At 42.3% G+C, this 23,158-nt stretch overlaps 1 protein-coding gene across 1 annotated transcript in view; it reads right to left on the reverse strand.

Moving 5' to 3' along the window:
- Positions 1-3,872: 3,872 nt before the first annotated feature.
- Positions 3,873-23,158, reverse strand: part of CMTM7 (CKLF like MARVEL transmembrane domain containing 7) — a 47,366-nt gene continuing 28,080 nt past the window's right edge. Inside the window, exons 2-5 of the mRNA XM_077811233.1 lie at positions 17,296-17,469; positions 12,011-12,109; positions 10,884-10,965; positions 3,873-10,554 (exon numbers count right to left, since the gene is read on the reverse strand). Coding sequence (XP_077667359.1) covers positions 10,541-10,554; positions 10,884-10,965; positions 12,011-12,109; positions 17,296-17,469 — 369 coding nt within the window. The 3' untranslated portion in view covers positions 3,873-10,540. The remainder of the gene's footprint in view (positions 10,555-10,883; positions 10,966-12,010; positions 12,110-17,295; positions 17,470-23,158) is intronic.

Consider the following 23,158-nt stretch of genomic DNA (forward strand, 5'->3'; position numbering starts at 1 on the left):
CCTATTTCTGTTTTCATTGTTCTGTAAGTTCCTTCCACGCCACCAAGCGTGTTATATTATTGCTCCCATGTAATGGTGACAGAGAGGCATCTTTCTCTCTCAGGCTTTTTTTACTTATTTTTTTGCAAACCATGTGAGCACGGTATAACGACACACCTTTTTGTTCACCATATGCATTGAAATTGGTATAAAGGGTGAAGTGTACCTCAGTTTTTGTATCAGGACTGGAGGGGTGAAACCTGTCTCCACTCAAGTCAATGTGGCCTTGGTTTCCAGATGAACATACCAATCAGAATTCTGTTAGGGATTTCTGGGACAAAAAAAGTCTTGTAAATTTGAAAAGGGTTTAACTTGAGAAAAGTGTGACTGGAACAATTAGCCACAAACACAAGAAACAAGGCACAATAATGTAACGGAAGAGTAACACCTGTGGATTTATAGAAAATGAACGTAACTCAAGTAATGGGAAGGGCAGTGCAGCTTGTTCACAAGTACGAAGTCCATATTACTACTGACATAGTGAGACACAGCAGGGCTTTGTCCCTGAGTAACTCCTATACAGTCAGTGGAGTTATACCAGTATAACAAAGCAGAATATCTAATCTGTGGGCTCACTAGATAATATGCAGGTAGCACCTGTATGCTACGGTTCATCCGTCTGCAGTTCATTGCAGAGGTCAGTTTCTTTAGTTTAGGGTAGGAAGAGCTTCCTCTTTAGAGCAAGGAGCATGACATGCCACCTACACTCTCATGCAATGCAGCGTGTGCTTCCTTTAACACTGAAGAGTGGACACCAAGCAGATCAATCACATGGGTTTTATTCCTGTTGAATTCAAAGGAGCAATTTCTCTTAATCTTTTAGACACATTGAGACACAGCACATCCCGCTTTTCACTATTTTTGTCTGTATGAGATCTTCCCCACTTCTGCAATTAGGCTATCCTTACTTTCTCACCCACCAGCTTGAGACTCTTGGTATGAGACTGTCATGGCCACACACATGTAAAGTAAGTCAGGCCAGGAGATGAAGAGCGGCTTCTGGTGATGGTGGCTAGGGATTCCCTGTCAGCTGAGGCCCACGGGTGTTCGAGTGAGATGATACCAAAGATGAAGAAATGATGATGGTGACCAACCTTGGTGGCTAAGGAGTGTGTGTGTGTCTGTGAAAGAGAAGTTGGTTGTTGGGTCATAGAGGCCTAAAGCCCTCAGTATACCGTACCTATAAAATTACTTCTCCCCCTTTTGACTAAATCCATCTCTTGTAAAGTCTATGGCCTTTAATGTTTTGTCTTCCATTAATTTTCAAAAATGTGCTTTGGAAGTATCCTTACGTGAGATTTCTGAAGGAGCCTATGGGAATTAGGGGCACAAATCCCACTGACTTTTGATAGGACTTGTGCTCCTAAATCATGTGGATGTTTGAAATTCTTCCCTCTTTAGCTGCCTGTCCCCTGAGCAAGCCAGGCTTTCTCGGACCAGCTTATTTAGAATAGTCCCATGTATACTCTAATTCAGTCAATATACTAATAAGAATCTTCTTTCTTCCTCCTCAAAGGAGCTGGGCAGTTGTGTGTGTGCTCCAAGCAACCAGAATAGCTTGGGCTTTCCCATTTGAAAAGGATGTTGGCTTTAGGCCTTTTTTGTAGTCTATGTGGCTGCCTCTATTTTGCTGGTAAAGATTGTCAATTAAAGCAATTACCATTTGGTGATGAGAAAGCGAGGTAGTTTTAAGTGCCCTATATTCCTGGACTCTTCTGTTGGCACAAAGGAGCCTTCTGCTTTGTGTGTGATTACCCACCCTCCAAATGTTAGAGGCAGCATGTATGTTGTGTCATATCTGTGTACTGTCAGCCAGCAGAGAAAGCTGCAGCAGAAAAGTTTGCCCACAAGAGGGCAAAAGAACTCCATCAATGAGAATTGCTTGGTATTAACTTTCAAAATCCTCCCCTGCCCCCTTCTAGTTTTACATTAGTTTTGGTTTAACCTCACAGTCCTCCTCTTGGTGAGTGTTGCTAAATGAGCTTACTCGATATTTTACTAGTGCAAACTGATTTCTAACCTGCAACTAATTTCCCAGTATGGCCTCCAGGCCTTTTTAAAAAGAAAGGATCAGATCAATGATTTTCCAGGGAGGGTTTTTATCTTCTGCCAGAATTGGATTGGATCAACTTGGGGATAAGACCTCTGATGTCTGTAACTGTTACTGCACTTTCAGTGGTTTCATTCCCCACACTTCAGTAGAAACACAGAGGTCGGCAGAGTCACAATGCACTATCTGACTTTTGTTTGGTACAGTGATATAGCTTTTGCCCTTTTCACCTTGTGACTCAGAAAAATTGCCATGACCATACAGCAGCCCTAATCACAGGGATGATGTCATATGAACTAGTAAATTAGTTGACTGTAGGAGGGAAACAGGACTTGTTCTGCAACAGAAAACACATTTTTTTTTTTTTAATTATTAAAATCAAAGTCCCAGTTTGAGGGCTGGAGAAGGGAGAGGAACTTCCTCTTTGGCAGGCAAGGCCTAGTGCTATAGCACTCCTTTAGCTTGGTTCCCGTCACCCTCCCAGCTAGAGTAATGCATAGTAAATAGCAAATCAGATCCAATTCTTTTGGGTATTTATTACAAGATGGGAGAGGGCATTACTCAACAATGACTCCTGTGTTTGTATCAAATATGTGTGCATTGTTGCAGCTGGGGTATGCTTAATAACTGCCATGAAGCCCCTCTCTCAAACTTACCTTAAGTAGAGTACCTGGTTCATAATGTGTTCTGCAGATGGCTTAGCAGTATAGACAGCTGGGTCTGGCACTCAGGTTTCTCACCGAGTATTTAATAACTGGCTAGTCAGCAGCCAGAATTTGTGGCCAGTTACTTCCCATTGTTTGTTTGTCTTTTTAGCATCTATGCATGTGCACTCATGCTTTCTTGAACTGTTTATAAAAGCACAGGCAGGACCTGAAAGTCACCACTGTGTGCAGTTCACTCAGTGCCCATTGTGCAGATAGGACCCAGGTGTGCTTTACCTCTGTATTTTCTAGCCCCATTCAGAATAGGGGGTTGGTTGCTAAAAACACCTGCCTCCTGTCTGCACTCCTAGGGTTACCATATTCGAACATTCAAAAAAGAGGTCACTCCACAGGGGGGAATTTACCCCCCTGGCCCTGCCCCCATTCCAGCCCCAAATCCCTGCCCCAGCCCCACCTCCTCCCCTGACCATACTGCGTTCCCCCCCACCCCCAAGCTGCGCGAAACAGTTGTTTTGTGGAGCAAGCACTGGGAGCTAGGGGGAAAAAGCGGGTACTCTCTTGAGTGATCAACATTCACTCTTTCTTGAATGATCAACTCTTCTTTGGGGAACAATAATGGCAAAATCCCAGACGTTTTTAGATATTTAAAAATTCCTCCCGGACGGCGATTTAAGAACCAAAAAGCCGGACATGTCTGGGAAAATACGGACGTATGGTAACCCTATGCACTCCAGCCTCCTTTGTCGCTTCACTTGTGGTAGAACAATAGTGGGAAGATGGCCCAAAATTCTCAATGCAGACACCTGCATGTTTGTTTCTGAGCTGCAGTTAAGCACCTGCTCTCTTATTTGCTTCAGGCCGGCAACCAAACCAGTGACGTTGCACCGGTGTAACAAGCAACGCAGCTGTGTGTCTGCACTTCCCAGTCTGTTTGGATGTAGGTATGCTTTGTGAGGTTGGAGGGCAGCAAAGTGAACACTTCCATTGGCTATCAGGCCCACAGTTCCTGAAGCAGTGGAGTATGGGAAATTTTAGCAAGTCTTTGGGGATCTCAAGGAAGTGAGGGAGCAGGGGTTTGACTTCCTGGGCAGCTTAACTGGGTTTGAGGTCATACCCTCCACACAGAAGTCAGAAGTGTATTTTGTCCATTTTTATTTATAGTAATACAGCAGCAAAGAAGCAGGTGGAATTATATACACAGGCCAGAAGACAATGAGTGATCCTCAGTTTGAGGTAAGCCCCTCTTACCCTCCCTGCCTGCTATATTAAACCTCATTGTCATTACACTTTATGACAATACCAAATTTTAATAAAGCTTTGACGACTATGATAAAGTGGATGCAGAGATTTGGCTTCCGGGCCTGTAAGATTCATGTAGCTGAGCAGAGGACATAATACTGCGATTAAAAAAACCAAACTTCGCTAATTTAGGTCAATTTATATTCCAGGCAGTAGGATTCTTATTCAGTAAAGTTTGAGTCAACAAAAGGATGCTCCTAGCTTAATAGGGTTTGGACCTAACTGTAAAGCTCTCATGTCTGACAACCTACTGAACAGCAGGTATGAATGGAGTTCTTTGGCACCCCTATAGCTTTAATTGCCACAACTTTAGCACTGTGCACTTATGTTGGTCATGGTTCATGAAGAAGAAAGCCACGCATGAGTAGACGACCGGCGCTGCTCTAAACTCACATTGGCATAGCTACATCTCGCTGTGAAAAATCCACATGCCTGAGAGCATGTAGCTATGTCAGCCTAACCCCTGCTGTAGACAGCACAAGGTGGATAGAAGAATTCATCTGCCAACCTAGCTACCATCTCTTCGGGCGGTGGATGAACATGCGGTGCTGTAGTAACTGCCTGCTCTACAGGTGCACAGCGGCCATGCTGTAGCATTTTAAGTGTAGACATAGCCTTAGAATGTCTCTTGCTGGTAGCCAGAGCCTTTAGCTAGGCATACAATATTCAGCTTCTGTTCCAGTATGCTAAGGTGTTCTGGATCATTGGTATACTGCTAACAGCAGTTGGTTATGGGAACTCGAGGCTCAAATAGGCCCCTCTCCATAAAAGGCCTACAGGCTTGTTAGCTCAATGGTGCCAGGCTATGAGACCTGAGTGAAGTGCTGTGTGAAGGCAGATAAAGCTGTACAAAACACAGAAAAGTAAAGAGGCAATTTGGGCCTTCAGTGGTTCGGCTGTTGCAGCCAAAGAAAATTACTGGCACAATAACAGTAGGAAAAAAGGCAGTGAACCAGTCCCCTTCAAAGGTTTTATGCCCCCCCCAAAAAAGTGATGTATTGCACATCCTAAAGAAGAGCAGGTGTACAGAACCACCAGACCCTTTTTGAACTTCATTGCTGGGGTGAAAGGCCCACCACTCGGATCATTACACATATTGAATCGATTTCCCTATGTTAAGTATCCTCATACCTTCTTGTCAACTGTCTAAATGGGCCATCTTGATTATCACTACAACAGTGTTTTTTTTTCTCCTGCTGATAATAGCTCTTCTTAATTAATTAGCTTCTTTCCGTTTGTATGGCTACTTCCACCTTCTCTGTATGTATAGATATATCTTCTTACTATGTGTTCCCTTCTATGCATCCGATGAAGTGGGCTGTAGCCCACAAAAGGTTAAGCTCTAATAAATTTGTTAGCCTCTAAAGTGCCACAAGTCCTCCTGTTCTTATTGATAGACCAGCTTAACCACATAACAGTTCTGTACACTCAGAGCACTTGGGGCCTTTTTTTTTTTTTTTTTTTTTGTTAAAGTCCAAAAGTCAACTATTTATCTGAGCTCACCTAAAGAGACTGAAAGCAGAAGCCCACTAATGCATTTTAACTGAACTGATTCTCCCTAGCCATTTCTCCTCTAAGGAAAAGACATTTGAAAGTGAGGAGCACTTATCACTACTGTGCTATGCTCAAACAATCTTGGCTTTGGCTCAAGTTAGTATTTGTCCCATGAGAAGCTGCACTGGGATGCTGAAAATAAGCCTCCAGGGTCACGTTAGCAGATAAAGTGATGTCAGGGAAAAGGTGAAGCACTGATCTTCCACACCAAAAGTCTGACACTCATGGAAATAAAGGAAATGCACTTTATGCTTCTTGGCAATGGTCAGTCCCTAAGGGTCTGTCTCCACTTAAACTGTTACAGGGGTACCTGCAGTGCATCAGGGTAGACACTGCCCATGCCAACAGGTGAAGTTCTGTTGCTGAGATAGGTAATCCACCTCCCCAAGAGGCAGGAACTAGGTAAGCTGAAAAATTCTTCCATCAACAGAATGCTGGCTACACCAGAGGTTAGGCTGGCCTCAGGGGAGTAGATTCTTTTTTCACCCTTGAGACACATAGCTATGCCAATGTAAGTTGCCACTGCAGACCAGCCCGTAGTAACTGTTAATATCTATGGGTTGTAAGATGCTGCTGTAGTTTTCTTCCTGCATTTATGCCACTTCCTGAATTGAAATTAAAGTAACTGCATTGTTTTAAGACACTAAGGAAATGAAGTACAGTATCCCCTGAATTACCCATGGACTTTAGGATCTCTGCTTCTTTACATGGGGGGAAAACCCATATCCACAACAAAGAGCAATGCTCTAATCACATTCTGCCTTTTACAATTCATTAGACCGCTTCCTATGCCTCTCAGTCACCTAGTGTGCAACATGTTTTGTTGTGTGTCCTGTCACAATTGACACACTAATGGCTTTTAGCTATACAACCTGTTCATAGGTAAGTGTTTTCTCAGCGTTGAGACTCAAATCACAAAACTGATTTGAGGCCCTTTGTCCCTCCTCAAAACCAGCCCCTTTGCTCATTCCTGGCCCCCTGCACGGTTCCTCTTGCACTTAGGCCTTGTTTGTCCCTGTCTTCCAGAGTCAGGGATGCAGATGCTCTTTTTCCACCCCTAAACAAAATTATAGGGACCCACTTACAGCCACCAACAAAGAGCGTGGGGGCAATCACTCCTCTCTGACCTCTCCTTCTGCTGGCAGGTTGATGTAGAATTAGGCTTCAGCTCTGCTGCTCCTCCCTTGGGCTGCAGGCAGGAAGTAGATGGCAGTTCACAATTACCCCGGCTGCATAAGAAGGGGCGGTACTGGCTTGAACTCCATGCCCTACCTGCGGTTGGTGTCTGCTTTGATCTTGTGTGGAGCAGTTTCCTTCACTTTCTCCTCCGGACCCTGGCTTCAGTTACTGCACTCCATGGGCCACCATTGAACTTGGGGGTACTGGGAGCCAACACAGGCTCTGAGGTGGGACCTACAACAAAGTGTGGTGAGGGGAGACCTCCACCTGATGAGAGTTCCTGATAGTTCTAAGTGGAAATACAGCCCAGCACCCTGATATGCCTAAGAGGGACAACAGGAGACAGGCACCAAAAGAGCATGCTAAGCTCTAACCAGAAGAACATTGACAGCAGTGTGTATAAGCCATGCATATTGGGGGAGGGGGGGTGACTGTCACCTCAAATGATGGTATATACATCTTAGAGCAGGATGCCCCTACTTTACCCAGCTGAGAGTTGCATTATCACCTTGACAGAGCACAAGGCCTGAAGCTCCTTAAGTATAAATGGACCAGGCTGCAGGTTTCCTCCTGTATGGGCTATGGAGACTACAGATCCAAGCATTAAATACTTCATCTTAAGCTATGTGATTCACCTGCAAATTGATGCCACCTTCCTCAGGCTACGATTTATAACATTTTCCTTTGGCTGGCGCAGAATGTATACTCAGAAGGAAAGAGGATGTGAAATATGAAAATAATGGACGAGAGAGGCTAAAAGGAAGCACTTCTCCAGCTCTATCTTGTTGCTCCTTCAGGTGTGCAACAACTTGAAGGCTGTTAATATTTGCTAGCTTCTTTATTACGGTAGTTATGACAGGTGACAGTTAAATGAGTCGCCCCTCCTGTGCTCACTTTGGAATTCTGTAGAGAGCAATGTGTTTCAGCGCCCACTGAAAATCCTTCACTCACAGTATTTGTATCAGGTACCATTGTTTGGTAATCGCTGGAATTCTCCTAGCCTTCTTTGCCACAGGCAGCATGCCAACTACACTCGCATAGTGATTTGCTCTTCGAGGATGCACGTATGACACAGTAATCTGCTGCTCCTCCTCTCAGCCCTTTTCTGAAGAATCTTTCTCAACTGCTTTTGCAGAACATATGCAACCGCTATTTGAAAGGTGCGCAATGAAAAACTGAACAATTTAAAAGCAATTAAAAGGAGAATTAAGCTGTCACAAACTGCATAGGCATCCTCTAACCACAAAGGCTCATTTTCAAGCCAATATCTTCTGTAAGACAAATGTATCATTCATTTTTAAACGCTTGTATTTGATATTATAGAGCAAATTCACAGCATTTTGTTCTGCATACAGATGCAAGCCAAAGGGGGAGTTTCCATTAGTTCTCCAGAAAACACATTTCAGGCCATCACAGAATGATATCCAGAAATGCTATGACCTTTAGGGTGGATTGAACTGCTAGTTGGGGATTTTTCCAACCTGGGATGGGGGTGGAGGGGAGGAGGGGTGTCTGGTGGGGTGGGGATGGCCCATCAATGGCAGTGCAGCACAGGGGTCAGAGACACCACTGCAGTATGGAAGAAAGCCTAGGAAAGATGAATGGACTGCGAGCTGTGGGAACCAGCGTTGTTCTGAGAGATCTCAGCTTTTTGTTAGAATTCTCGGCTCATCGCTGCTTGCCTACAGGCTATTCTGCATGGCTACTATAGTCGGTGAGGATGTGGAAGCTGCATATGTAGGACAGCGTGTAGTTGCCTTTGCTGTGTCAGAAGTCCATTTCCACGGGGCTGGGTGGGGGAAGAGGGCCTGGGGAATGTCATAGTAACTGTGAGCATTCCCCTCACAGGAGGGGAAGAGAAGTAGTATATCACTAATACATACTCACCTTCTGGCCCTGGAAGACATCTGTCCTTAAACCTCTAGGGCCCAAGTCTAAATCATGGTCAGTGACCAGTCACCAAAAGTTGGGTAAAATTACTCAGGGAGGCTTAGTCAGTGAGCGAGTATCATCACACACAGCATCAGCCCTGATGTTGGCATTTTCAGCAGAGCAGGCAAAGAGAGGCATAGAGAATTAACTCTTCTCAGACTTGCCCGGTCCTGGCTGAGGTGTACTGGCAGGGCACAGCAAGGAAGCATGCACCCTACTGCATGTGGGCTGTAGATAAATAGGAGACTATGTTCTCCAGAGCAGCAACACTATTCCTAAGCACTTTTTTTTTTTAATTGTGTGAATTTAGACATCCTATCTGCAGTGAACAGAACGAATACCAGACACAGCTGTAAGGCACAAAACCAGGCCAGAGTGGGATGTTGTTAAAAATCTGTAACATTTAAGGCACATTTACCCCTGGCTGTTTCATGAGCCAGATTTACACTGGAATAATTTTCTAATACAAATGTAAAAATTAGGTCAATCACAATTTCATTTACAAACTCAGGAATAGGAGAGCTCTGCCACACTTCCCCTTTTCTTGAAAAGGGCTCTGGGAGTTTCTGGCTCTGTGGAGATGGACTAGGGAAAGGGTAGGGCGGGGGAGCTCAGGATTTGCTCATCTCCAGAACTGCGGGGGGGGGGGGGGGGGGATGGGAGGTGGGAGAGAGAACAGACGGATGAGGGGGACGACAGAGGAAGGTAAGTGCAGAATTAGGTTGCATTAACTGGCACTGTTTCCCTCTTCCTCCTCAGAAACCCCACTTTAGGAGGAATCCAGGAACAGCCACACTAGACACAGTGTCCCTGAAAGAACAGCTCTAACAGAGCAGAGGTAAGGGGTATCCATACAGATTGAAGGTTATGTAGGAGGAGCAAGATGGTTCTACTCTAGGAGAAATGCATGCATGCACCCACACACACACACACTCTTCCTCGCCCCCTTCTTTCCCCCCCGGAGAGAATAATTTCTGGAAAACTCACAATTACCCTCTCCATGGGTTATTTCTGTGGAGAGGAGAATGGAAATATGCAAATACATATATACGAGGAGGAAAGCAACAGACTTAGTGCACCACTAAGCATATGTTCTTGCATACCTATTGTACAGTACAGAGAAAAGAGTTTTTGGGGGGGTTATGAATGACTGTATATTAAAAATGTAGGAACAGAATTAATTATTTTGGCATCTAGAAAACTCAGTTTACATTTGAGGTTAGAAGGGAGCATTCACAGTGAGTTGTCCAAGACATGGTTCCTGAAAAAGGATTTTTTGATGCTGGCCGAACAGATGTAAAAAATATCAGTGACAACAAAAGAGAAAGTAAAAGAGAACTTAAGGCAGGTTTCCCAGGCACAGACTGGTGTGAAAGAGTTGCTTTGTTAAAGGAATTATCCTTGAAAATTAATAATCAGAGGTGAATTTGCAGAATTTCCTTTCTGCAAATGTATGGAGGAAATCAGAATTAATCTTTCCATCTTTAAAATCATACAGATCCTAATTAAACAACTCTCCAAAGGAGGTTTGAATATTCTCATTGCATGTAACTGGGAGCCAAAGACCAGCTTACGAGACAGAAAGAGCACTTCTCTAAAGTTCAGAAAAAAAAGATTTTGCCATCAAACTGTTCTGACACCAAATTCTTTGGTTTCAACATTGGTTGTTTCTCTCCTTGCATAAGATGTTCAAGTAAATCTTCAAATCTACTGTATGTATTCCAATCACACAAATGTCAACTCTCTCCTCCTGGCACATGGTGGACCCTCTTCTTTGATATCCCTTTTAGAAAGGCACAAACATCTTGCAGTGGCCAAACAGTCATACAGCTGCATCTTTAAAAAGGAAGTCAGAGTCAGTTTGGTTTGCCACAAGCAAATTAATTTATTTGATTAAAAAATATGCAGGAAGCCACTATGAACTCTTTTGGGGGGGTATGAGGACATGGAGTATTCACTGATTATTACATGTAGGTTATGTTGTTGTTATTGTTAGCTGTTAATAAGTTACTGTGTCAATTGACCATGCTAAAGTACTGTGTTGTAAATATATTGAGCTACATCATACAGAACATTAATAAATTCTTCCATACAAACTCTGCCATGGAAAATGTAAATATTCCATTTGTGAAGTATTCTGCCTAGTTTTAACATTTGATTCTTACCTGTTGACTGAGTAATACATGAGATCTTGTAGGATAACCAAATGCTCAAAGCGCAAAGGAATGTAGCTAAGAAACCAAACGTCTGTTAAAAGAAACGGTATATGTAAAAAGAAAGCATGTTCACTTATCTACACTGCAGAGCATCCCATGCATTCAAATTCCATAATTATTTATTCATTGATGGGGAAATTCCCCCCACTGTGCCTGCATGAAGCATCTGAATCATTTATGCCCACAAATTAGAGTTTACGAAGGCTTTAAATGGTACATAGATCTCATGCAGGATCTCTGTACATGGGCGACTTTCACCCTGTGCACCCAAAAGTGTGCTGAATGCTAATACCTCCCAAAACAAACAACAATCTCCCTCTTTTTTTCTTTGCTGCTTGTAGCTTGATTCATTTTTAAGATTTCTTAAATGTGTGTAAATGTAAATAATTTACTCAAGGGAAAGCTGAGTCAAAGAGATGAGTTGTACAGTTAGACCCAGAGCCTCAAAAATATTTAAGAACCTAAATACCTCTGAGGATCTGGGCCTTGGTGGAGTGAGTTTCCCAGTCTAAATCCCGTTCCCATCAAAATTCAATTTCCCATATATAGGCGCCTCCCCCAATCAATCCCTATGGAAGTTCATGACTGGGGAGGCAGAGGTGACTTCAGAGGTAGCTAGGGCCAATCCCATGGTGGGCTTTAGTTCTCATGACACAGACCTTGAACTGGACTCTGTTAAGTAGGGAGCAAATGCAAAGAGCAGAGCACTGGGATGCTGTGCTCATGATAAGTTTTGTTGCTAAACTGACAAACTGCCTTGTTTTGTAGTGAAGTAAAGTTACTTAATCCTCCACCAAAACCCATTGGTTCTTTGTGTTTTGCAGCAGCTAGAGCCTTGTGCTTTACCTCTTTAACATGTCTAATCTCCCCCAATGTAGGGAACTGGAATCCCACAGTAATCAATTTTCTTTTGTGTAGTTATGGTATGTTAATTGAAACAAGCCAAAAAGATAGTACACCCATGGAGACCAAACAAGACAGGATTGTAAAGAAAATAAAGCTGAAAGCAGTAAATTCCTAATGTAGAGTAACAAAGTGTCAGGACTAGTAAACACTTATCTAACGAACAGCCTTACCGCTCCAGCTACGAGTCCTGCTGAACTATAGCTCTTTGACGTTGCCACAATAGAGGCAATGAGAAGCAGGAGTGTACCAATTAAATAATGGAGAAGTTCCTGAAAATACAAACATAGCACTGTTTAGAAGGGAAACATATCAGAAAAGCATTTAAACAAACCAACAAGCAGGTAGACAAAAGGCAGGCTGGCTGTGGTAGCATGTTTCAGAGCAGCTCAGTGGGGGGAAGGAAACAGAATTAGATTTCAGGATGTGGTTGGTCAGGTGTGTAGGGGTGAACAGAAGAACATGCTTCACCCCCCCCCCCCCATGACAGTAAGGTCTTTAACAGAGCTAAATTTTGCTTGATCTACTAGCAACTTACCACAAACACAACAGGACATAGGACAGGACCCACAAAACCAGACACCCACCCCACAAAAAAACAAGTTTCCTCATATCTAATGTCAAGTCTCCAAAGAACCTCTCAAGCAGAGTGTACATTGTATGTGGCAGAAGAGCAGCTAAATGATAGAGCTAGTTGAAACATTTTTTATGACCGTCTTTCTCCCCCCAAAACTCAGTTTTGTCAGAATTGAAGCATTTTGCAGGAAAATTTCTATGGCATTTTAGATGGAGAAAAGTTAAAACAAATTGTTTCACCTTTCTCACTATGAAGAACGTCAAAACATTTCATTTTGGTAAGGTACAATGATTTGTTTTAACTCTACTGTTTCAATCAATTTCGTTTAGGCTTTTATATTATATTAAATATTCATTTAATAATAATATAAAGACAATATATTTTATCATATATATACTTATGGTTTATATTATAATATTTTGACATTATCTAGACAATTAGACATGATCAAAACAAAATGTTGTGATAATTTTGAACCTACATTTATCAGAATTATTTTTTTGCTGGAAATTTCAGCTTTTCATTCAAATTCAGAACAAAAACAACATTTAAGAAATGTTAGAATTTCCCACAGAACGGAAGTTCCAGTTTCTCTTTACACTCTTCTCAAGCCCTGAACATATGTGAAATCTCATTCACTTCACAAACACAGAAACACACTCTCCTCCCAGCTCTGCTCTCTATATCAGTACTGCAAACTGTCATGCTGCTATTTGTGCCTTTTCTTCCTTCTTCAATTATATCTTTGCTTCTCTGAACTCCCGATGACTATTTATGAGTTCTGTGGCGCAGAAGTGGATTCTTTTTGGTGATTGGAACATGTATAACTGTATTTTGGAGGGAAATTCTTCTTGTTTAGGAGTCTCTCCCTTCCTGGCTGAAGGAACTAAATCATGTTCGGGAAACTGCAGCCAACAAAATCTAATATGCTTCCCCCCACACACAACTTTTTAAACAAAAGGCTAAGATATGAAAATTCATACAGTCTTTTAATCAGGTGATCTATGTGCAATAGAACATATCTTGAGAGGACACTGGTTATAATGAGAGATAAGCCAAAGTGACAATATTTGGATCAGGATTTTAAGCACTTCCCATGTATGAAGGGTTTCAATCCAGGAGTTTGGTTTGGTTCATTGTAAAAATGTTGGGCCTCTTGCAAGATTTGGATGTCGATCTGGATTTTAAATCCCCATGAAGTTTGGGGGCTATACAGATCCAGAATTTAGGTTCAGGTCTTTCTGTAATCAATACTGAGAGACAGAGAAATTAAACATGAACTTCAGCCTACACTTTCAAAATTCTTTTTATTTTTTACCAGTCAAAACTTTTACCAGTCAGTTCTGGGTACTCAACTGGTGACTGACGCAGCTGGTTTTCAGAAAAGGAGTTCTCAGCACTTTCAAAAGAATCAGGCTCCTTTAAGGTGTCTCAAATTGGTCACTCACAAATTGGGTCACCCAAAGTCACTAGTCACTTTTGAGCATTTAGGTTGAACTGGTCTCTTATACAAGCCACACCTCTAACATTTATCTTTAGGCAAAATCAGAAGAGGCCTGAATAGTTGGGAGGTGCACTTTTTTTTTTTTGGGGGGGGGGGGGGAGGATTGCAATTGTAAATATATTCTTTAATAAAAAGGGGGGAAGATGTAAAATTAATGCTGATCTACAGTAAGAAAGGAGTATGTGCACATTCCTTAATCTGACATCAATCCAGTGAATTATGTATACAGTTTGCCTTAAAAACAGTCTAACGCCTTCTTTAATTTCCTGGCAGGACCTTCCCCCTTTTAATTCATTCTGAGACAGATTAATATGTCATTAGGCATAATGACAGCATGTTGTAACAGAGTGGCAAGATCTAGGATCTCACACAAGGATGCGGGACTCATCTGTTGATTGACCTGCTAGTGAGAGTTAGAGCCCTGTGTAAAGCTGCTAAGTAAGTTCTGCTGACTCACTGCAGTTTGTACAGTGTGTTAATTCCACAAGGATATAAGAGGAGGACATGACCCTCTGCCATGGGAAACCAAGAGATGAGACAGGAACATCCTACAGGAAATCCTAGGAACAGTCAGACACTGGGATGGGGTGTGATGGGATGGAAAGTTGAGGGCTATATTTGACTTGGTACAGCATGGTAGACTCTTTGGAACATGGTGGAGTACATGAATTCTAATTCAACGATGAGGTAGTGTAACTAGTTCCTAGTCATGCAGTTGTAACATAATTTCCCCAAATCCCCATTACTCTGTATCTTCTCCAATTGCTAACACCTGTGCAAAGTGGATGGAAAATGCTACCATTCTGATCTGATGGTATTTTGCACCAATTTTTCACAATCGGATCAGCAGTGAAGAATCAGGCCTGTAACCGTCCAATGTAATGAACATGAGAGGAAAGATGCAATTGCCACATCTACGAAGACTTAGCCCTTGTCTACACTAGTGGGGGGATCGATCTAAGTTACGCAACTTCAGCTACGTGAATAACGTAGCTGAAGTCGACGTACTTAGATCGACTCACTGTGGTAAGTCGACTGCTGCCGCTCCCCCGTCAACTCCGCCTGCACCTCTCGCGGAGCTGGAGTACAGGAGTCAACGGGAGAGTGCTCAGGGATCGCTGCCCGCTGATCCGGCAGGTAGTGAAGACATACCCTAATAAAAGTTATATCAAAGTAGAAACAGGCTAAATACTTTGAAAGAAACTTGAAGACTTGTCTAGATTTTCTCCAGAAATTAACATTATAAGAATGCAAGATCCCTTTGTAATTCTTATTATACAGACTCAAAGGGCCAAATTCTCATGTGGGGTAACAGCAGATATACATTTAACTTAGCATTTCAATGGATACCCAACAATCTCCCAGAAGCCTTGCCTATATTTAACAATAGATCTAAGAATTCCTAATAGGACTGTTTTCACATAAGTGTTATGTTATTATACGTAGTCACCAAATAATCACAACTGTGGTATTTAGCTTTGTGTTTTGTTTGCATTTATCTGCAAATTGTGGAGTTTGAAAACCAAAGTGACGTATAACATTGACTGTAGACTCCACTAGATAATGGGTGAAATCCTGGCTCCACTGAAGTCAGTGAAAAAATTGCCACTGATTTCAATTTCATCAGCTATTCAGTGTCAGCCACTATGTGTAATACAAGCTTACAGCTTTTTCCTGTTTGCATTAACCAAGTACAAAATATCAGGTTATAATCAGAGTTCAACATGAGCCCCAGCTACAAAATTCAAATCTGAATTTTGGCTATCTTATAATATGCAGGCATATGGATCCAAGATTTGATCAGTTATTAAGGTTGTGTCCATCTGGAAAATTCAGATTTCAAACATCTTGTAAACATGAGGATCTGCAGACCTGAGGTTTTGGATGTGGCTCATGATTGCTACAGACTGGTGACCCATTCATTTGTTATGCTACATTTCATAAACACAGCAATTCCTGATAAAACAACAACAAATAATAATGAATCTGCACCAACACCCAAGAGTACATTACTTTGGGGGAGGAAAAGAGTGTAACATAACACATCAGTAGTATGGAGGATTTTGAAGGAAAGAGAGAATGGTTAGAGGGAAATAAAGCAAAGAGGAAAACAGAAGAAAACTAGTGAAAGGGAATGATGGCATAGGAAATAATCCCATGGAATAGCTGTATTTCTGATGTTAAGCTTTCCTTCTCCCATAGCTGCAGGCATATCAGTAGAGCTGGTCAGACGCTGTCACAACCCATAATCTGATGGAATTTTTCATCAAAATTTCAAGTTTTGATGCAAAAAGTTGAAAGATTTTCCTGAAACTACACCATAATTGTCAGACAGCTCTGCAGAGAAGGAGATGCTACCACTTTTCAGAGTAAGGTGCGCAAACAGAAAAGTTTGTAACTGGCATGCAATCCATGTGGCAAAATGGTCAGATCTGGGTTCAGCTCTGATACTAGTGTGTGAGAGATCTGGGGCAAGTCACATAACCAGTCTGGACCTCAGCTCTTCTTTCTCTATAATAGAGATAATGAGGCTCACCCACCTTTGCAGAGGTCTGTGGATGAAGACTGGTATAGAAGTGTATTATTATGATGATGATTATGGTGCACTTGTCCCCTCACCCTGTCTTCTGCGAATGTCATCAGTCCCTCCAGTGGTTGAGATCAATAGCGGAAAAAGCAATGCAACTCAGCAGTTGGAAGCACAAGTAACAGGACAGTAACTATAAAAGTTGCTGAAATAAATCTTGCCAAGGAACAAGGAAGAACTGGAGATCAGCTCCAAAAATACAATATAGTTTAGAAGAAGTTTTAAAATCGGAAACAAATGCACAGTAAAAAAACAAACACACACACACAAACTCTCTCACACACACACAGAGATTTTTTTTTTTCAGCATGTCTTAAAATGGGCCATCTATAGCTTGTCCATTACTCTGCCCTCAAGGAAGTAAAGTTTCCTTATCCCATGAGATGGGCTCCACAGCATCCGTATACAGGACAGCAATTATGCATGTGTTAACTTACACTCATCCTTAAGTTTAAAATGTTTCTTGACTCAGGGCCTATCTGCTCAATGCTAACTTAAGAAGAGCACTGGACATGAAGATCTCTCATTTTCTTTTATCTGCATCAAAGTAACTCAGTTTATACTGGTGTAAGGCAGAGTAGAATTAGACTCAAAGAATGTGGGAGAGTGCCTGCCTGCTCCAGTTCAGCAGGCAGTATGAAAGATGAAGTGACTGGTCAAAGGATTCATGAAGGACAAGACGAGAGGGAAACAGAGAAAAAAGCAGTGGCTCCACAAATAATCAGATAGAGCAACTAAAGAGGTTAGTGCATGAGAGGTGCAGGGTAGCAATCCCACCAATGTCACTTACCGCAAGTGGCCAGCTAATACAGGTGAGCATTCTGTATGCTCTGAAAAGGTAGACAAAATAAAAGACAAGAATCATAATCAAGTCACACATGGTGACAGTTTCAAAGTAGACGGATGCACTGTAATTTGTCCACGCTGAATTCTTTACACAGATGAATCCAATCAGCAGTGATATCTGAAAGACAGAATACATTTTATTGAGCAACCCCCAGGTGCTCAGAGTGCTTCATACAAAATATGAAGAACAATTCAAATACATACATCATTTAAAAATCAAGCAGGTAAAAAGCATTTTAGATGAGCCCAGTACAGACAGAAGGAGAAAGTAATGAGCACAGAACCAACATGAGGATAATAAAAACCTCTTTGAAATAAATATCTTGAGATAATTTTTAAAAGCATAGAGAGACAAATGTCAGAAGTGAGCAAGTTCCACACCACAACACCCCATCACTAGTAAGAGCACTGCCACCGGCCAACCTGAAATGCAACAGTGGGATCCCTAAGAGGTGGAGAGGTCTCAGAGTGTAGTGAATAACCAGAAAGAGATCTCAAATACAGACAGGTTTTCAAAAGGCTCTCAGTGACTGGGGTGCCTAAATCCCATTAGCTTTCACAGGGTTTTAGGCACACAAGTGCTTTTGAAAATGTTAATCAGGGTCTAAACTGTTAAAGGCTGTAAAAACGGAGGCCCTGAGCTTGCAAGTACTCATATGCGTACTCTTATTCATGTGATTGCATTCATTGGGACTTCTCATATACATAATCTGAGGATCTGCCTCCAATAGGGCCAAACTAAAATCAATTTACTTCTTTACCACTAGCCAAAGGAAAGAATGTAGGATGCGCATAATATGAAAAATATATAAAAAAGTAGAGGAATTTTATAGCTTGTCCCTATGATTGTCACACCTGACAAATCACCTATGAACTACATATATAATTGTCACATTACAATATTAACATCAAGTAGCTTGTACTCACTGTGGTTTTTCATAGATACTAAGATCAGAAGGGACCACTATGATCATCTAGTCTGACCTCCTGCACAATGCAGGCCACAGAATCTCACCCACCCACTCCTGCGAAAAACCTCACCTATGTTTGAGCTATTGAAGTCCTCAAATTGTGGTTTAAAGACTTCAAGGAACAGAGAATCCTCCAGCAAGTGACCTGTGCCCCATGCTACAGAGGAAGGTGAAAAAGCTCCAGGGTCTCTTCCAATCTGCCCTGGAGGAAAATTCGTTCCTGATCCCAAATATGGCCATCAGCTAAACCCTGAGCATATGGGCAAGATTCACCAGCCAGATACTACAGAAAATTCTTTCCTGGGTAACTCAGATCCCACCCCATCTAACATCCCATCAAAGGCCATTAGGCCTATTTACCATGAATATTTAAAGATCAATTACCAAAATCATGTTATCCCATCATCCTCCATAAACTTATCAAGTTTAATCTTAAAGCAAGATAGGTTTTTTGCCCCCACTGCTTCCCTTGGAAGGCTATTCCAAAACTTCACTCCTCTGATGGTTAGAAACCTTCATCTAATTTCAAGTCTAAACTTCCTGGTGGCCAGTTTATATCCATTTGTTCTTGTGTCCACATTGGTACTCAGCCTAAATAATTCCTCTCCCTCTCCGGTATTTATCCCTCTGATATATTTATAGAGAGCAATCATATCTTCCCTCAACCTTCTTTTAGTTAGGCTAAACAAGCCAAGCTCCTTGAGTCTCCTTTCATAAGACAGGTTCTTCATTCCTCGGCTCATCCTAGTAGCCCTTCTCTGTATCTGTTCATCCTTCTTAAACATGGGAGACCAGAACTGCACACAGTATTCCAGGTGAGGTCTCACCAGTGCCTTGTATAACGGGACTAAAACCTCCTTATCCCTACTGGAAATACCTCTCCTGATGCATCCCAAGACCGCATTAGCTTTTTGTACAGCCATTTCACATTGGCAGCTCATAGTCATCCTATGACCAACCAATACTCCAAGGTCCTTCTCCTCCTACATTACTTCTAATTGATGCGGCTTATAACTAAAATTCTTGTTATTAATCCCTAAATGCATAACCTTACACGTCTCACAATTAAATTTCATCCTATTACTATTACTCCAGTTTACAAGGTCATCCAGATCCTCCTGTATGATATCCCGGTCCTTCTCTAAATTGGCAATACCTCCCAGCTTTGTATCATCCGCAAACTTTATTAGCACACTCCCACCTTTTGTGCTGAGGTCAGTAATAAAAAGATTAAATAAGATTGGTCCCAAAAATGATCCCTGAGGAACTCCACTGGTAAGCTCCCTCCAGCCTGACAGTTCACCTTTCAGTAGGACCCGTTGTAGTCTGCCCTTTAACCAATTCCTTATCCACCTTTCGATGTTCATATTGATCCTCATCTTTTCCAATTTAACTAATAATTCCCCATGTGGCACGGTATCAAACGCCTTACTGAAATCTAGGTAAATTAGATCCACTGCATTTCCTTTCTCTAAAAAATCTGTTACTTTCTCAAAGGAGATCAGGTTGGTTTGGCACGATCTACCTTTTGTAAAACCATGTTGTATTTTGTCCCGTTTACCATTGACCTCAATGTCCTTAACTACTTTCTCCTTCAAAATTTTGTCCAAGACCTTGCATACTACAGATGTCAAACTAACAGGCCTGTAGTTAGCCGGATCACGTTTTTCCCCCCTTTCTTAAAAATAGGAACTATGTTAGCAATTCTCCAATCATATGGTACAACTCCTAAGTTTACAGATTCATTAAAAATTCTTGCTAATGGGCTTGCAATTTCATGTGCCAATTCCTTTAATATTCCTGGATGAAGATTATCTGGGCCCCCCAGTTTAGTCCCATTAAGCTGTTCGAGTTTCGCTTCTACCTCAGATATGGTAATATCTGCCTCCATAGCCTCATTCCCATTTGTCATGCTACCATTATCCCTAAGATCTCTTTAGCCTTATTAAAGACTGAGGCAAAGTATTTGTTTAGATATTGGGCTATGCCTAGATTATCCTTAACCTGCACTCCATTCTCAGTGTTTAGCGGTCCCACTTCTTCTTCCTTTGTTTTCTTCTTATTTATATGGCTATAGAACCTTTTACTATTGGTTTTAATTCCCTTTGCAAGGTCCAACTCTACTTCACTTTTAGCCTGTCTCACTTTATCCCTACATGTTCTGACCTCAATAAGGTAGCTTTCCTTGCTGATCCCTCCCATCTTCCACTCCCTCTATGCTTTCTGCTTTTTCTTAATCACCTCTCTGAGATGCTTGCTCATCCAGCTTGGTCTACAACTCCTGCCTATGAATTTTTTCCCCTTTCTTGGGATGCAGACTTCCGATAGCGTCTGCAGCTTTGATTTAAAGTAATCGCAGGCCTCCTCTACCTTTAGATCCATACATTCTTCAATCCAATCCACTTCCCTAACTAATTTCCTTAATTTTTGAAAAAGTCAGCCCTTTTGAAATCAAAAACTCTAGTTGCAGATTTATTTTTGTTTGTCCTTCCATTCAGTTTGAACTGCAATAGCTCATGATCACTTGAACCAAGATTGTCCCCTACAACCATTTCTTCTATGAGGTCCTCACGACTCACCAAAACCAAATCTAAAATGGCATCCCCTCTAGTCAGTTCAGCAACTACTTGATGAAGGAATCCATCAGCTATCGCATCTAGGAAAATCTGAGCCCTATTATTATTACTAGCACTCGTCCTCCAGTCTATATCTGGGAAGTTAAAGTCTCCCATGATCACGCAGTTTCCATTAGTATTTACTTTATTAAAAACATTAAAAAGGGCTCTATCCATATCCAAATTAGATCCTGGCGGTCTATAGCACACCCCAAGCACTATCCCAGGGGAGGCTCTAATACTTTTCTTCCCCAATGTGATTTTTGCCCAGACTGACTCTGTCTTATCCATTCCATCACTTCTTATTTCTTTACATTCTACCTCATCATTGATATACAATGCTACTCCACCACCTTTACCTTTATTTCTGTCTTTCCTAAACAGCACATACCCTTCAATACCCATACTCCAGTCATGACTACTATTCCACCATGTTTCTGTTATCCCTATAATATCTGGTTTCACTTCCTGCACCAGTAGCTCTAGTTCCTCCATTTTGTTACCTAGGCTCCTCGCATTGGTGTACAAACATCTTAATTTTTGCTGTTTGGCCTTGCTCACATTCTGTACCCGATTAGGCACGGCCATTCGACAGCCAGTATAACCTATTAGACTGGTATCCACACTGCCCTTCCTCCTTATGTCCATTCTCCTACCCACAGCTGTATCCTTTCTTACTTTGTTTTCTTCCCACTCAATGCTAAAATCCGGCGTGGAAATTACTTGGACATCTCCCAGCCATCTTCCCCAAATTCCTAGTTTAAAGCTCTCAATCAGTTGTGCCAGTCTCCATCCTAGAAGTCTATTTCCTTCCCTACTCAGATGAAGTCCATCCCGAGAGAACTGTCCTCTGTCCATGAATGCCTCCCAGTGGCCATACATCCCAAAGCCCTCCTTATAGCACCACTGCCGAAGCCAACTGCTGATAGTCATAATCTTGTCATACCTTTGTTGCCCCTCTCTAGGAACAGGCAGAATCCCACTAAAGATTACCTGAGCCTCGATTTCCTTAAGCGTCTTCCCCAGCCTGGCATAGTCTCCCGTAATACTTTCCAGCGAGAATCTAGCCGTATCATTTGTTCCCACATGAAGGATAATTAGGGGATTCTTACCTGCTCCCTTTAGGATCCTTTTCAACCTCAGGTCTACATCCCGTATCTTAGTACCTGGAAGACGGCACACCCTCTATTCTTTGGATCAGCTCTGGTTACAGGCCTGTCTATTCTTCTCAGTAAGGAGTCCCCGATCATATAGACCTGCCTTTTCCTGGTGACTGTGCTATTCTCCAGTCTATCCCCTGTTCCCTCTGGCTGCAAGTTCTTTCCATTCCTATTCTCCCTTGTAATCCTCTTCAACCCATCCTGTATCCTCCTGGGGCTCATATTTGGTGTAGTCTCCATTGACTCTTCCCCTTTTCCTGTAGAACTACCTGCTCTTCTCTTCTTCCTTGCCCTTCCACTTTCAGGAACTACCTGCTGAGCCCCTTCTTATTTCCAACTCTACAAACCTATTCTTGAGCTCTATTTCTCCTTCACTAGCCCGTCTTTTCCTCTGCCTGGTTCTTTTAGTCACATGCTTCCACTGACCACTTTCTTCACCTCATTCCTGCTTCCATCTGCAAGTCTGAGTTTTTCCTCTTCAGATACCTCATGTCTTTGCTCCATAAGCTGCTCGAACCCCCTTCTAAACTCAACCAGACTTTCCACCTGCATCTCCAAACCTCGGATCTTTTCCTCCATCAGCTCTATCGGATGGCATTTCATGCAGACAAAACTCTTACCGGATACCCCCTCCAGGATCATGTACATACCACAGCTTCCACATCCAGTCATCTTCATTGTGTCTTCCGCTACATGGGTCACTCCCACTGCTGCCTCTGTACCTGTCATAGCCTTCCCACCTAAATCCTGTTAATCTGGGAAACACAAACCACACCAAAACTCCACCCCCCACAGCAAAACCAAATCCCAAACAAGTACCACAACACAAACTCCCCTTCCAAATTCCCCTGTTTACAGCTCTGTTTGCTGGCTCCTATGCCACTGCAGCTGTCTGTCCTGCTGCCTGACTGGCTGCTACCTTTTAGGACCCCTCCTCAGAGAAGCCCCACCCCCTAATCAGGGCTCAGCTTCTCTCCCAGCACAAAGCCCCTACAAGCCTCTACACATACAAATACTACAAATACGAAACCAAATACACATACCTTCTCCTCCAACAGAAC

The sequence above is a fragment of the Eretmochelys imbricata genome, chromosome 2 (assembly GCF_965152235.1).
Source record: "Eretmochelys imbricata isolate rEreImb1 chromosome 2, rEreImb1.hap1, whole genome shotgun sequence".
NCBI lineage: Eukaryota > Metazoa > Chordata > Testudines > Cheloniidae > Eretmochelys > Eretmochelys imbricata.